Consider the following 15,805-nt stretch of genomic DNA (forward strand, 5'->3'; position numbering starts at 1 on the left):
AGTTCCATAGAAATTTAATGGTTTATTATGTGAGATTATCTGTTAGTACTGGCTTTTATATATTATGAGCAGTTTTTGAGAAAATGACATTTATATATGTATAGGAAACAAAGACATCTGATGAGAAAATAAAATGATGCAAATAGAAGCCTGATAAAAACATAAAAATGGACATTCATTGTTTTCATAACTTTAATTATGGAAATATTTTTATACAAATGAAACAGTTTGCAATGAGAATGTCGTCTGCTACAAGTACAATTTGGCTAATTCAATGTTTTCTTGTTACAGGGAGAAATCAGAAAGATACGCCAGTTGGATCTCCAACCTCTAATTCTCAGGCATCCAGTAAACGTAAAACCAGAAATGGAACTTTAGACTCATTTCTAGTTTCAAGTCAGGAATCAAACAGTACTCAATCAGGTAAAGAAATGAGAAGTTTCAATTAAAAATCAAACAGACCAGTTAAGTAGTTGATGTCTCTCTAGTAAAAGATGATATTTTTTAACACTGCATTTGGTATGACTCACACAGTAAAAAAAATCACAGCAGTGAAGTGTGTTTTGTGAATTAGATTGATAATGCACTTAATGCACTTATAATTAGACCAAAAGTAGCCTAGCCCAGCGTTCAACATCTAAAAGCCATAAACGCTTTGCTATGAAGGAAGGATAGATCATCTTATAAGATCAGAATTAATTGTTTATAGACACACCTGTTCGTACAAGTAGAAAACGTAAGAAGTTTGAAGAAGAAGAAAATGAAGCTCCTATTGATATGGAAACATTCTCTCAATCATCACAGACGTCAGTCATGACAACTGCTTCAACTAGATCTAAAGTAAGAGTTCGATTATTTTTCTGAAATTTTGATTGTCAATGGCAGTAAACAAAAGGCCGAAACTGTTGTAGTGGGTTCCACAAAATCCCTTTACCTGTCAAAACCTTTGAAAACATTTACATGCGCTTATGTGCTCTGTTTGTTTTACTTTACTGTCCTGAATAAATAATTTGTTATTAATGTGATATTTTCAGAAAGGAAAGAAGTCAAGGCTGGAGGAAATGACTGAAATTGCAGCAGAAAGTTCACCATTGTCATCTCCAAAATCTGTTAAATCTCAAGTTTTATCTCAATCATCTCAGAAAAATATCAAATCATCATCTCAAACTCTTGACACACCTAAATCATCATCATCAGTAAAACTCAGGAACTCTCCACGCATATCCAATGCTCAAGCAGACGTCCAAAACGAAGAGATTAGCTCTCTTAAATCATCAGAAACATCTCAGGGAAAGGATACATCTCATGGTAGTGATGTAAAAGATGCAGACTCAGGTGAAAAACCATTAGAGACAACAGAAACCAATGGATCTGATGATAAAGCAAAGGAAGGAAATGTGGTGAGTGAATTTTGTGAGTCAAGAGATGCAGAATGATTTTCAAATACTTGGGTACTTCCTCAGAAATGTTTAGATACTTATCTCATGACAAAATATTTATGCATAACAGGTGACAATAGAGGGTAAGTAGTGCCTAATTTGCTCAATTCAAGGTGTGCCTAAGCAAAGCTGTAAATGTCCAGGTGCCTAAAAGAAGTGTGACAGCGAATCCAATAGAAAAGATTCCAAAACATCTTCGAATTTTGAAAGTGGTAATACTCTGCATGTAATTGTGTAGTTGTGACAACATATATGTTAGTGTAATCTGCTCAGCTCTCAATTATTTTACCATTTTTTTTAACTTTTTCCATAAAATTGTTAATTTATTCATTCATCTATTATTTTATTCATCTGTCTACAGGATAAAGAAGATGAAAAGCGTATTATTAATGGAGAAGAAGTATTAGATAATCAACCTGTATTGTTTACTGGTGGTGTTTTACGTCAATATCAAATAGATGGTTTCAACTGGCTAGAGGTAAATAACACATTTTATCCAGTTTATGGTATATTATATTGTAGATGTTATATGAGAATGGTATTAATGGTATATTATATTGTAGATGTTATATGAGAATGGTATTAATGGTATATTATATTGTAGATGTTATATGAGAATGGTATCAATGGTATATTATATTGTAGATGTTATATAAGAATGGTATTAATTGTATATTATATTGTAGATGTTATATGAGAATAGTATTAATGGTATATTATATTGTAAATGTTATATAAGAATGGTATTAATGGTATAATATATTGTAAATGTTATATAAGAATGGTATTAATGGTATATTATGTAGATGTTATATGAGAATGGTATTAATGGTATATTATATTGTAGATGTTATATGAGAATGGTATTAATTGTATATTATATTGTAGATGTTATATGAGAATGGTATTAATTGTATATTATATTGTAGATGTTATATGAGAATGGTATTAATGGTATATTATATTGTAGATGTTATATAAGAATGGTATTAATGGTATATTATATTGTAGATGTTATATAAGAATGGTATTAATGGTTTATTATATTGTAGATGTTATATGAGAATGGTATTAATGGTATATTATATTGTAGATGTTATATGAGAATGGTATTAATGGTATACTTGCTGATGAGATGGGTCTGGGTAAAACTGTTCAGTGTGTAGCTATTATTGGTCATTTAGTTAATATGGGTATTGTTGGTCCATTCTTAGTAGTTGGTCCACTGTCAACATTACCAAACTGGTTTTCTGAGTTCAAAAGATTTACACCAAAGGTATGGTTTATTTATTTTAAAACCCTGTGGAAAAATATTTGGATAACTGCAATGGTGACATATCTGAAAAATTGACTGAACTCAATTGTGTGAATAAGATTATTGTGTGATTATGATTGGAGCAAACAAAACAAAATTACTAACAATATAAAAGAAAAGGCCTAGGAAACCAATGAAGTGTTTTTCTGTGACATTTTGTTGTAGGTACCAGTAATCCTGTACCATGGTACTAAAGAAGAGAGAGCTGGTATGAGATCTAAGATACGTAAGAAAGTTATTATAAGAGAGGGTGTAGCTGTCAGACCTGTGGTGATAACATCCTATGAAATATCTATGATAGATAAAGGTTTCATGTCAAAACAAGAATGGAAATATTTGATAGTAGATGAAGGACATAGAATTAAAAACAGTCAATGTAGACTAATCAAGTAAGTATTTGTAAAGATGGCTATCTAATGCTATGTGTCATTTATATCTTTATGGATTGAGTTATTTTTATTTACGACATAACAAGACCCAACAAATGTACAGGGCTTTAATGTATGCAGACGTCAAGATATTTTTTTAAATCTTAGCTATATGTATCTCTTTTCACAATGAAATTCTCGTTATGATTCTTATGTTACCTGTTTGTCAGTTTGCTCAAGTATATCAGATTTTCCCTTATTCACAAGTTGTTATGTCTCTTTGGGTTAGATTTCTTCTTTAAGTTCACTTTAAGATTAGCTAGATGGTTGTGGCGTATTTGACCATAGCAATGAAAAATATCATGTGGAGCCCTTGTATATTTAAAAAACCAATTCATGTATAATAAGTTCCATTTTAATTGCAGAGAATTACGAACCTATGACTCTACACATAGATTATTACTAACTGGTACACCACTACAGAATAATCTAGCAGAGTTATGGTCCTTGTTAAACTTCTTACTACCAGAAATATTTGATGATCTTGGTAGTTTTGAATCCTGGTTTGATATACAGAATATCAGTGATGATGCTGCCAATGAGAAAATTATAGCAGAAGAAAAAGAGAATAATATCTTATCTATGTTACATCAGGTATGTTCTATGTTTTTGTATGTCTTTAGATCTAACTTAATACCACTTATCACTTTGGCTTCAAGCTTGCTTTTAGTATTATTGTAGTCCAAAACATCAACCTCTATTCCTGGCTCTGATATTTTGAGACTTGGTGGCTGGATTAGGGTCAGAAAAACTTGGCTCTGTTTTATGAGCATTTTTTCACACATCCACAGGTGCTTGAGATTTAAACATATTCTTTTACCTTGAAACCCCTTTTCCCTTTTTTGGCAAACTTCGAAGTCAAGTACATGTGTGGAAGAATTAATTGGCTACCGAATATATGGACTCTCTGGAAGAGTTTACAAGCACAAATACAGATTGGTATTGCGTTGATATTCATATTGTAAACTTGAACATGCTTCACAAAATATTCTTTGAAAAAAATAGACAAAGTTAAAAAAAAATTACCATAGCTTTTTCTAATTTATGTTACTATTTAAAATTTTATTCTTGTAGATTTTGAGACCATTTATGTTACGTCGACTGAAAACTGATGTTGATTTATTAATACCTCCAAAAAAAGAAATCCTAGTTTATGCACCAATGACAGCAGAACAACAAGAAATGTACAGATATACAGTCGATAAAACAATTTTACAGAAAATAGAGGAGAAAAATGTAAGTGGACTATTTGAATATTCAGTGATTTTGAGCAGGGTAAAGGAACTGAAGTTCCGGGCAACTGCACTGATCTTTTACTTTTTTTCATCCAGTCTGAGAAAGAAGTGATAGAATATAATGAGGCTGGAAGACCTAAGAGAAAATCAGCTGGTAAAGTGAATTATGGGCTGATGTTAGAGAATCAGATAGAGAGTGATTTATTGGATGGTAACAAAAGTAGAAAACAAGCTAAAGCTGAAGAGAATGATGAAGAAGAATTAGAAGCCTGGGTAGCTGCCATTGGAGAAATAAACGAAAAAAGAAACAAGTAAGCAAAACTAGTATATTTGACTAAGTGTATCTTGGGCTTGAGACTTTTCAAAGCAGTCTCACTCTGTCTTGTGGAAAAGCCTATGTTATATTGATTAAAAAAAATAAAAGGCAACTACCTACTGATCCATTAACATTCATTCATTCAATCATTCATTCATTCATTCATTCATTCATTTCATTTTCTTTTCATTTCTTAAGAGGCAAAGCAGTGAAGGCTAAAAAATCACAAGTAACAGTGAGACTACAGAATATTATGATGCAGTTAAGAAAATGTTGTAATCATCCGTATCTATTAGAACATCCTATAGATCAGGAGACTGGAGATTTAAAACTAGATGAATGTATTATTAATAAATCAGGTAAAATGATGGTACTAGATAAAATGTTAGCTGAATTAAAGAAGAGAGGCCATAAGGTAGGACAGAGTTTTATTACTTGCTTTTTCAGATGAATTACAGATATCTGTATCACTTATCAGAATGGAAATTTCCTGATTATCCTGCTATTCAAGCACAGAAGTTAATATTGTCTTCTTTTCTAGACCTTCACTTAAGGAATACTACCTCTTAGAATGAACATAACTTTAAGTCTCAAAACTTGGTCAACAAGTGTATATTATATTCGTCAGTTAGACTTACCCGTAATTATTGATACAACTCTTTTATGCATGTTTCAAAATTACCTAGTTTAATCAATTATTACTTAGTTGATTTATTGGATGAAAGAGGGATTCTGTTGTATAGTTATGACATCAGGTAAGTCTACTGATGAACAAAGACTCATTTTGGCCAAGTTTAAAAAGAAATGAGCTTTATTTTCAACTGGAGCAACTGATTAATTTCTATTAAAAAAAACCCCTGAAAACAATCAGATTTATAGTTATATGGATAGCTGGAAAAGTTAGCTGTGTCTGGTGATGCTTGTGATCTTGAATCATAAGTGAAATTTGATGTTTTATAGGTGTTAGTATTTAGTCAGATGACTAAGATGATGGATTTACTAGAAGATTTCTGTATGATAAGAGACTATAATTACTGTAGATTAGATGGTAATTCTAAAATGCAGGAAAGAAAAGAACAGGTATGATACAGTAGAATTAACATCTCTTTACATGTCAAAGGGATTCAATAGGATTATATCTAATGTATGTGTATCTGGGACACTTATAAAGATTGTAGAGAGGTTTTCTAAAAAAAATTTATGTGTATCGGGGACACTGATAGCATCAATTTGCACCATTCCAATTTTCAATCAGACGTCTGTGCTTCCTGCAATTCCACTTAAATTAAGTGTTTTATGACATCACTAATTTATCCTTTGATTAATCCAGTGTTGTGAATCTCTCTCTATTATTTAAGTGATTTGAATATTATAATATTTCAGATGGAATCGTTCAATGATCCTGATGGTGATATGTTTGTATTTTTATTAAGTACTAGAGCTGGTGGTTTAGGTATCAATTTAACTGGTGCTGATACTTGTATTATCTATGACAGTGATTGGGTATGTTCTAATGTTCTTGACCATTTTTCGTATCCAGCTGCAAAATTGTTTGAAAATTCAGTGGCACTGATTTCAGTATAAGTTTAAGGATTTGTAAAGAAAGATATTATTTAATTCTTAAATGGACATGTGTGCCATTTTTGGGGGTTTATTTGAGTATATGTGAGCCATTGGAGTCATCATTTTAACATTCAAACACAGATAATTCTGGACACACATGGATTTGTAGACTCAAATTTCAATGGTGAGCTGTTTCTGAGACTAAAGTATGATTGGTCAAATAGAATGGCGCATCTGTCGTAGAAATAATATAAATTATGTAAAACTTTAAAATTTTTGTTATAGAATCCTCAATGTGATCTACAAGCTCAAGATAGATGTCATAGAATAGGACAGACTAGGCCAGTAGTAGTCTACAGATTTATAACTGTCAATACCATAGATCAGAAAATAGTAGAACGAGCAGCTGCCAAACGAAAACTGGAAAAAATGGTTATACATAAAGGTAAGAAAATAGTTGCCATATACATGTATATCATAGTTGTATTGAAAATCCTACAGAGTTTTGATTGGGTAGTCTTGCTGTTCACGGTCAAAATTGTTCTTCAAATTTAAAGAGTATTTTTATACCTTGTCCATATACTATTGTATGCAATTGAAAATGATATCTTAAAACATTCTAATATACTTAATACAAGGATCAGCATATACAAGAAATAAATGCCTTTAATCTGTCATATATCGTTATTGTTAATCTTTGAAAAGATCATTGCCAAGATGATTTCTTAAAGTTTGGAGATTGGACACCTGTGGTGTTATTCTGATACATTAATTTTTATTTAATTTTAGGAAAATTTAAGAAAGGTATAACAGAAGAGTCAACAGTAGAAATGAAACCAATGAGTGCAGAAGAACTATTATCATTATTAGAGTCTAAGGATCATTGTTCTATTATGAGTGGTAATGAAGGATCATCTATAGACCAAGAGGATCTAGAAAAGTTACTAGATAGGTCTGACCTTTATGAAAAGTGGCAACAGCAAAGGGAAGCTGCAGAAGGTCAGTAGTAAAATTGGTTTCTAGTGCTGGGTATTGTCAATTATGTCACGATACGATACATATCGTGATACTGATACAAAGGTCATGATATGATAAATATCACGATATAGGGTAATGGGATAAAAATTATCATTTTATCTTCAAAGTTGTTATATTTATAACTTTATAACTGTGATATTCGGTAATATAGTTGATAGAAGTGGTTAGCGTCTGAAATCTATCACCAGATCCCCTGCCTCAGGTACCTCTCACTCGCCTGAGAGAGATACCTCTCATTTTTGGACCCCACCATCAGAACATTTTTCCAGATTCACCCACCACACATTTTGTTTATTCAGATTAAAGAACTTAGAAGTCCTGTGCCTGTGCTTTCGTAACTTTGTCATTAGTACAACATTAGTTATAACCTTTACTTCCACACAGCACTGGTCAGTTGGACACCTGTATATTTTCATTGTCTAAATATTTCAGGACTAAAACCACCAAAGAAAAAGAAAACCAAAAAGCAAGGAGAGACTAAGAAAGAAGGGAAGTGTTTTAAAGTAATAGAACTAGGTGGTGAGAACAGTAGATCAAGTTTAGAATCAGACACTACTGCTTCTTGTAGTTGATTCCTGGATTCCTGAAAATGTGTAGAAAAGTCTTGTAGAACTAAAAGAACATTAGTAGTGCTTTATTTTTTGAAATTTATGTTATATAGAAGTTAAGAGATACCATTATGAAAATATTTCATTATTGCAAGTTCATCTGAAAAGAAATTTTTAATTTTTCATATTCATAGCAGAAATATTTTTTGACATAGACTTATTACTTAAAAGATTATGATCACATCAGTGTATCTTTTATTAGGGGATTGAAAGGGAAATTGTGGCAAGATGTCAATCCAATGCGGCATTAGCCTACTCTTTCTTGATATTCAACTGTCCATCTTTAATTGTGATCAGGGAGGGGCGCTAGCATACAAAACTATAGAGTCAGCTGTGAAGTTTCGTATGGGGCAGGAGAGGAACTTTGTCTAAATTTAACCAATACTCCATTGTTAACAAACATGCAACTATTTGGCTGGGCCACATCAAGTCCCATTGTCAAATGGAAATTTGATGGAAAATGCAAAAGCATTCAGTTGCTTGTTATCGTCAGCCTAACAAGATGCAAAATTTACAATAGTTCTGTTAATTTGTTTATTCTCATGTTATATATTAATACATTACTGTTATTACTTTGTGATATAAAGCTTTGAAGGTTTTAATGTGAAGGTTTCGGATAACCTGATTATGTGATTTGAAGATTCTAACTTGTGATCTCGAATTTGCCAGTATTTTAAGGTTTAAGGTTATAAAACTTAAAATAATAGCTTTTGTTTTAATCTACAAAATTCATTTTTGAAGCAAATTTTGACTTATTTTTCAGTTCTATTACATTAGTAGTTTCCATGATTCAAAAGTATTTTTCAGTGATTAAACTCAACCCCGTTGTTAGGGTGGGGTCCGTGGGGGATGGGGTCCGTAGGGGCTGGGCCCCAGCAAGTGAGAAATAAGCCCTAGCAAAATCTTGTTCAGTTCAGTAGAGATTGATTCATTTACAGTGTCTTTATACAAAATCTAAAAGATATATATATATATTTTGATGCGTTTTTGGCACCTCAAAATTGTCAGAAATGATTTTTCTGGGTCTTCAATTCTTCAAATTTTCTGAGTATAAAATCTGAGTCTCAGCACTAATTCATTCCTGGCGACGGGGCTGAATTTATATTATAGCTTATATAAATTTATTGTACTATTATATTTGAATGTAACTGTATAATATGTGAAAAAATATTGTTATATTCCATAGGAAAATAAATTTTATTAATCTTTTATGCATTCAAATTCTTGAATCCCCATAAAGATATTTTGTGTAATTTAATTACAAGTATTAAAGGGATAGCCTTTGTGGTCTATTCGTATACTGTGAATAATGAATGTCCATTCTAAGTTAATTTATTTTCATGGAGTTCTGGCTGAAGACTTTTTATATTTATCCAAGACCCAAATCAACACCCTAAACAGCAATCCATGTATATGTAATTTAAACGGCAAACTGACCTCTTTATGATATACAGTATCAATGAATTATCAATATAAGGCCATCACAAGCGAAGGAAATGATGCCAAAGTTGTACGAGTTCACAGTTACGATCTGAGGGAGATAACTCCATTTTATTGTCAAGCAGCACGAGTTGTCTTTTCCTATACAAACCTATTCCGGTTTAGAAAACTTATATGCTCCACCAGTTCTGGTTTGACAGGAAATGGAATTAACGAAACTAACGACATCTAACGTCAAAACTCACAGCTGTCAATTAATCGAAAAAATAACATCTAAAATTTAATGATTACAAGCGAGTTGGTTAAATTCTATTGTTTTGGGACACGATTCTTCATGTTCTGGAGTATTCCTGTGTTGAATTATCGCTCTGGGTAAGTCGAGATCTATTTCTGGCACCCTGAAAATGTTCGTAGACTGGCCCACTCACTCCCCCACAAATTAAAAATTATTGTGAATTTTGAATGATTGAAATTTTTACATGACCAAGTTGTGGGTCTTAAGGGTGACTAGAACTTGATTCAGTTTTTATCAATCAAAGACAGTTGACACTTGACATTGTCATCAATTCATTTGATGATTTTATTATTTAAGGAAGCCAGTTCAAATGAGATTTGAGGTGAGGTACAGAGGTAAGCTAGATTGCCTGGGTAAAAATATGATGTATCCTTAATATAGGTCTAGAGAGAAAATATATTATATCATCATGATAAATAATATACTAGGGCTGCTATGATTCTTGCAAATCAATACACTAAGCTATACTGATCCAATAATACGATTTATAGTCATTATTGTGATAATAATCGCAAATCTTTATTAGATAAGGAAAGGGAAAAATAGTGTTCATGTCAAGAATTCTCAACTTTTAAAGTCAGAAATGATGTTTTTATACATTTTGATGTGAAAAATAAGTTTATACATTTAGAAAATTAAATCATGACACAATTTTTTATGTACACAAGGATTCTGTGTCAGTTGTCATTATAAATTTATAATTGAGCTGATACATCAAGTAATACCATTAGTTTTAGAATGGTATTAATAACATAACTTATGAAATATAAAAGCTTCTACCATAAGCTTATAAATTGAAAGTTTTAAGAAAGACTGAAAACTGATCTCTAGGATAGGTAAATGGAAATATAAACAAAATGTAGAGTTATTGGCACTAGAAACTAACAGCATACTTAATCTCAAAAGTTCAAAAGGTATCAAAATGTGCACCAGGACCTAAAATCAGCATATTGTTTCGATTAAAGCAAAATTGGTGCAGAAGCATTCAAAACAGGATATAAATTTTTGAATAGGAAGTACCGTATACATGATCATAGTTAAAAACTGATCTCTCATTGATATAGGCCACTGACCAATGAGGTCATGACCTTTTACAGGACAATTTAACTTAATAACTGACCACAGTGTGAAATATCACAGAAGGGGTTAAACTGTTTTAGCAGTTTGGTTTTTCAGTCTAGAATGAATGATATCACTCAGATCTTGTAATTTTTATACGCCCACACGCAAGATGGGCGTATATTGTAATCACCCCGTCGGTCCGTTCACATTTGGCTCGTGCTCACTCTACAGGCTACAGTTCTTTATGGATTCTTTTGATTTTTATTTTGTGTGTCAATGTCATTATGAAGATGATCCCTATTGATTTTCGTGATGATCGGATAATTTTTCACCGAAATATCGTGTTTGACTTGATGTTTTTCTCTATTAGCTATATTGTGCAACTCGTGCTCACTCTACAGGCTACAATTCTTTACAGATTCTTTTGATTTTTATTTTGTATGTCAATGTCATTATGAAGATGATCCCTATTGATTTTCGCGATGATCGGATAATATTTCACCGAAATATCGTGTCTGACGTGACGTTTCACTCTATTAGCTATATTGTGCAACCCTGTAGTCACTAAAGACTGTTTAATCATTTCCGACAGTTGCCAGTGGGCGTATGTTACCTTGCCTGGCAAGCTATCTTTTTACATATTTTATATAGTCAAATATAATAAATCAAACAATATGTATGATATGACTGTCAAAAAAACATTACAATCTATGTGTCATTTCTGATAGAGATATTGATGTGACAAGCTCAGTCAGTCACAGGGTGCCTGAAAGTGGCATATGGGGGTGGGGGGTGGGGGGAAGGTTCGGGGAGTGAGGTAGAAGGGCTCCTTTAAAAGTGGCAGACAAATAACTCGGTCGGTATCAAGTTGAATCGTAGTATGCTAGGTCATTAGGTGTGAGGTAAGAAAAATTCTGATGCCACAGCCCATGCTTTTGAGCTTTGATCTTTTATCACCTAATTTGGGAAAAATAGGCATACCTAAGAATATGTAGATTTTTTCAATAACAGTGAGTGCTTGAGAACTGATAATGTTCAAGCTATCCATACTAAATTATGTCACGTTATAAAGAAAAAACTTGATATCATCAAGGCTCGCAAGGATCTGGGATTTTAGGTTGTTACATTGTGGTTAGGTAATGTTACGAAAGCACCGGAACAGACATGCAGGCTTAACCTCTGGGATTAGGAGTCTAATCACACTGTACAGAAATGATAACAAGGATTATAAATGCTTTAGCTTAGAAAATATTTAATGCAAGTATTTATTATTGAATAGATAAGCTCACATAGTTATAAAGATGAAAATTGATGTTTGATATTTGTCCTTGTATTGAAAAGAAAGTAATTGATTATAAAGCCAATCCTCATAAAATGTGGTTTAACTTGAAAGAGGATAGGCAATGGTAATAATGCTTCAATGATAAAGTACATACAAACATATCAGCTTTCTAATACAGGAACTGAGCCATTGCCTCATCTTCGGGCCTGTAATAGATCTAATTTTGAAGTAAAAATTAAACCCTTTTTAAAGTTCTCAAGATTCGTCTGGCAGCCCCTAGATCCTTTGCCTCAAGGGGCTTTGGCCTCACCTTGGAGAGACACTTCTCATTTTTGGCCCCCTCAGGTATATTCTAGATATGCCCTATCTGATATTCCCCTGACTATAATGTTTCCTTAACCAATGTTTTAAGGAGGCAGTGGGCATCTGGCATATGAAACTCTCTTATCAAATTTCCTTATAATTACCGATATCAATCCCTTCCTGTTGAAAACCAAGTTAATAATTTTAACTGTGGTTGAAAATCAACATCAATAGTATTTAAACCAAACAATAACCTGTACTGGTAGCTTGTAAATTGTTGAAGGAGGAAATATTACTGTTATCGGTATTTATTCTTAAAAGGATACTGTACAACCTCTTAGAATGAACATCAAATTTAAAAGCTCAAACTTGGTCCAAAAGTTTATGTATTCATCTTATCCATTAAACTAAATAATAATATTACTTAAACTTCTGTTGTATAGTTATGACACCAGGTAAGTCAACCGATGAACAAAGACTCATTTTAACTATGTTAATAATCTCAATTTTTGGTCATCCTAAGAGGTAATATACCTTTAAAATGTTAATTCATTCATGATTTGTAACAGAGTATGACAAAATATTTAAACTACTGTATCTTTAAAACGTAAAGGATATTGAATGTGATTTTTGTTTTAAAATTCTTTATATTGAAATAAATGGAAATTAATTCGATGTTTCAGATGGTGAAAACTGGGGGCTGAAAGCCCATGATAATTTGATACGCTAAGAAAAACTACTACCTAAACTACACTAGAGCTGTCATCTCCAACAAGGTGATATTTTACCAGTCAGAATGAGTGAGGATGATGATAAACCATTTGGTTGTTCTGAACCACAATGTGGCATGGTAAGTACCACATTGTATGCTAGTTGGAATTTGGAAAAGAAATACCCAATTTATCTCTTTCTTAAATGATAAGCTCATAAGCTTAGATAAATTAAGAATTTCATGGTATAAGTTTAAAGGGACATTTGTTTTTTTTTTTTTGAAGGTTAAAAATTTTCTTTGCTCAAATTTATGAAAACTATACACTAAAATTTAGAGAAATGTGCCCTTTAACATATCTGAAAGTTATAGCTAAAAGAATCGTTGTTAATTTTTAAATGTCAAATTTTTTTAAAAACATTATGTAAGGTCTCTAAGTTTGTTATGGTTTTTGAAAGCTCTTAGAAAAGTATGAATTTTAGTAAAATAAACACCAAATTGTAGAGAAATATGTCTCCTACGTTTTCTACAGTTTTTAACTAATAATATCGAGCCATTATAAAGCCAATCATCAAAACTAGGTCAAACTACTTAATTAACAATTAGTACTCTCCGTGTTTAATTAACCCTTTTAAAACAAATTCAGTTTGATCAAGAAGATACATAGATATTAATAGCATACTTAAGAAATATTTTTAGGTATAATTTACGACGTTGATAATGAAAACTTTTTACGAAAGTGCGGAATACCCCTTATAAAGTACATGATCACTATATATTTGTACAAAAATAATGACATTAAACATAATGTATATCAGCAGATGAATCAAGACATTAGCAGTTAATTTTGTTTTAAAGCAGATAATATTAACTGAACCTGCACATGAAAGACTTTAATATTGATTTCAACAGCAATAATGGCATTCAGTTGTTCAATTTTTATCCCAATTTTTGTTTCTGTTTTTCAGAGGTTTACAAATGAAGACCATCTGAATGTTCATATGAAGAAACATGAAATGAATTTAGCGTTAAATTTAGGTGGTAGTTCAGCTTCTCCAAGTCATCATTTTCTGGGTAAGAGACCAAAATCAAATCCTGTGTCTTTTTTGTTCTTACTTCTGAGCCAAGACTCATTGGTAGTATCCTTGCATGGGATTTTGATCTTCCATTGTTAGAAATGGTATTGTGCACCAATTTTTTGGTTCATTTGAAATATGAATTTATATCCCAGTTGTGAAATTAGAAGTTCAGCTTATGAAGGAAATATTTTGGACTTTAATGGAAACATCGAACAGTATTATAAAAAATCCATATTTTTATTCAACATTGGGGAAGGATCAAGGCACAATTCTGCTTTATTAAAGGGACAGGTGTGCCATTTTGGGGGGTGGATTTTAGTCTTGAATATATGTCTTCAGATGTATTAGAAATGTATGAAAATCACATAATTCCTTTAAAACTACTTCAAACTAGGAATTTTACTCACTATTTCTATACATGTCTTTTCTATATATCACAGAGTATCTTAAATTGACGAGTTGTCATTTTAACATTCAAACGCAGATACTTCTGGACACACATGGATTTGAAGGCTCAAATTTCTAGAGAGAGCAGTGATCACTATTACTGATTAGCTCAGCTAAAAAATCACGTTTCTGAGACTAAAGTATGATTGGTCAAAAAAAATGGCCTACCTGTCCCTTTAAACTAACAAACACTACCCCTTTAGAAGTGTTTACTCAAATTTGTATTTCTATTGTAGATCAAACCCCAACTCCAACAAAATTTCTAAAAAACTGTGAAGAAATAGGATTGTTTCAAGAGTTAAGTAAAAATCCATTTGAAGAGGCATTTAAAAAGGCAACGGATTCTGATGTACCTCCTCTACCAGGACCTTTATCTAATGATCTCAATACACCAATACCCAAGGTAACATTTTTCTATGAAATATCTTGATTTGGTAAAGAAATTATACAAACCATTATGCTGTGAACCTTTTGAAAGTTAAAAACGCAGCTGTAAAATGTATTCCAAAACAGTAATCTCTCAGAACAAAATTGGCTAATTCATTATTCAGGTGGTCCTCGATTATTCGGATCTCTTCTAATTTTAGGCATCAAATGAATGGACGGAAACCATGAATGAAGGAATGAGGGAAACTTGTGGGTCCAGTGACATTAGCCTATACTATTTTAATGTTTTTCAACTATTAATGGATAAAACCCTATTTAATATATAGCACAAATTAGCGTTGTTTATTGTTTAAATGGTATTGCTAGGAAGTTTTTCCTCACCAGTTGCTCTGTACTTTGAAAGAGATGAAGAAAAAATATATGTATGAATTTTGTTTTGATTTTTTGTTCAGCATCTAGATCTACACACACCAACCCCCAGGTTAGATTTGTTACACCATAGGTTGTTGAAAGAAACCAGTCTGAGTAGTCTAGTCTACCATCAATCAACATGCGATGATGAAGTATTAGACCTCTCAGCCAGTAAAAAAATGCCCTCGAAACAAGCATCATTTCAACCGTCATCCACGACGGATGAAGAAGTGATATTAATTACTACATCACAAGCAGCAGATAGTACTCTGTCACCATCTAAAATTATAACATCACCAATTACTGATAAATCTACAGTCACAAATACCATGTAAGTTACAATTTGGCTAATTGCTTATTGGAATCAGACAACTGCAGATGTAAGTTTTGCCTAAAGGTACGGGCACACAAGTGGTCAGAGACTTTTGTCGCCCATTAGAGTCTTGTC

At 32.1% G+C, this 15,805-nt stretch overlaps 2 protein-coding genes across 2 annotated transcripts in view; both read left to right on the forward strand.

Moving 5' to 3' along the window:
* Nucleotides 1-7,303, forward strand: part of LOTGIDRAFT_121549 (hypothetical protein) — a gene marked incomplete at both ends in the record, with an annotated part of 8,098 nt that extends 795 nt beyond the window's left edge. Inside the window, 12 exons of the mRNA XM_009059077.1 lie at nucleotides 1,035-1,241; nucleotides 1,801-1,917; nucleotides 2,533-2,715; nucleotides 2,920-3,143; nucleotides 3,548-3,776; nucleotides 4,257-4,418; nucleotides 4,520-4,690; nucleotides 4,948-5,148; nucleotides 5,694-5,813; nucleotides 6,117-6,236; nucleotides 6,582-6,741; nucleotides 7,086-7,303. Of these exons, the coding sequence (XP_009057325.1) occupies nucleotides 1,035-1,241; nucleotides 1,801-1,917; nucleotides 2,533-2,715; nucleotides 2,920-3,143; nucleotides 3,548-3,776; nucleotides 4,257-4,418; nucleotides 4,520-4,690; nucleotides 4,948-5,148; nucleotides 5,694-5,813; nucleotides 6,117-6,236; nucleotides 6,582-6,741; nucleotides 7,086-7,303 (2,112 nt within the window). The remainder of the gene's footprint in view (nucleotides 1-1,034; nucleotides 1,242-1,800; nucleotides 1,918-2,532; nucleotides 2,716-2,919; nucleotides 3,144-3,547; nucleotides 3,777-4,256; nucleotides 4,419-4,519; nucleotides 4,691-4,947; nucleotides 5,149-5,693; nucleotides 5,814-6,116; nucleotides 6,237-6,581; nucleotides 6,742-7,085) is intronic.
* A 5,829-nt stretch (nucleotides 7,304-13,132) lies between these two features.
* On the forward strand, nucleotides 13,133-14,908 carry LOTGIDRAFT_69497 (hypothetical protein; the record flags this gene model as incomplete). Its single annotated transcript, XM_009058979.1, has 3 exons — nucleotides 13,133-13,174; nucleotides 14,002-14,071; nucleotides 14,766-14,908. Coding segments are annotated over 3 exons (255 nt in total), but the record flags the coding sequence as incomplete, so codon positions are not given.
* Nucleotides 14,909-15,805: the final 897 nt, after the last annotated feature.

This window comes from Lottia gigantea, assembly GCF_000327385.1.
Source record: "Lottia gigantea unplaced genomic scaffold LOTGIsca_37, whole genome shotgun sequence".
Classification (NCBI taxonomy): domain Eukaryota; kingdom Metazoa; phylum Mollusca; class Gastropoda; family Lottiidae; genus Lottia; species Lottia gigantea.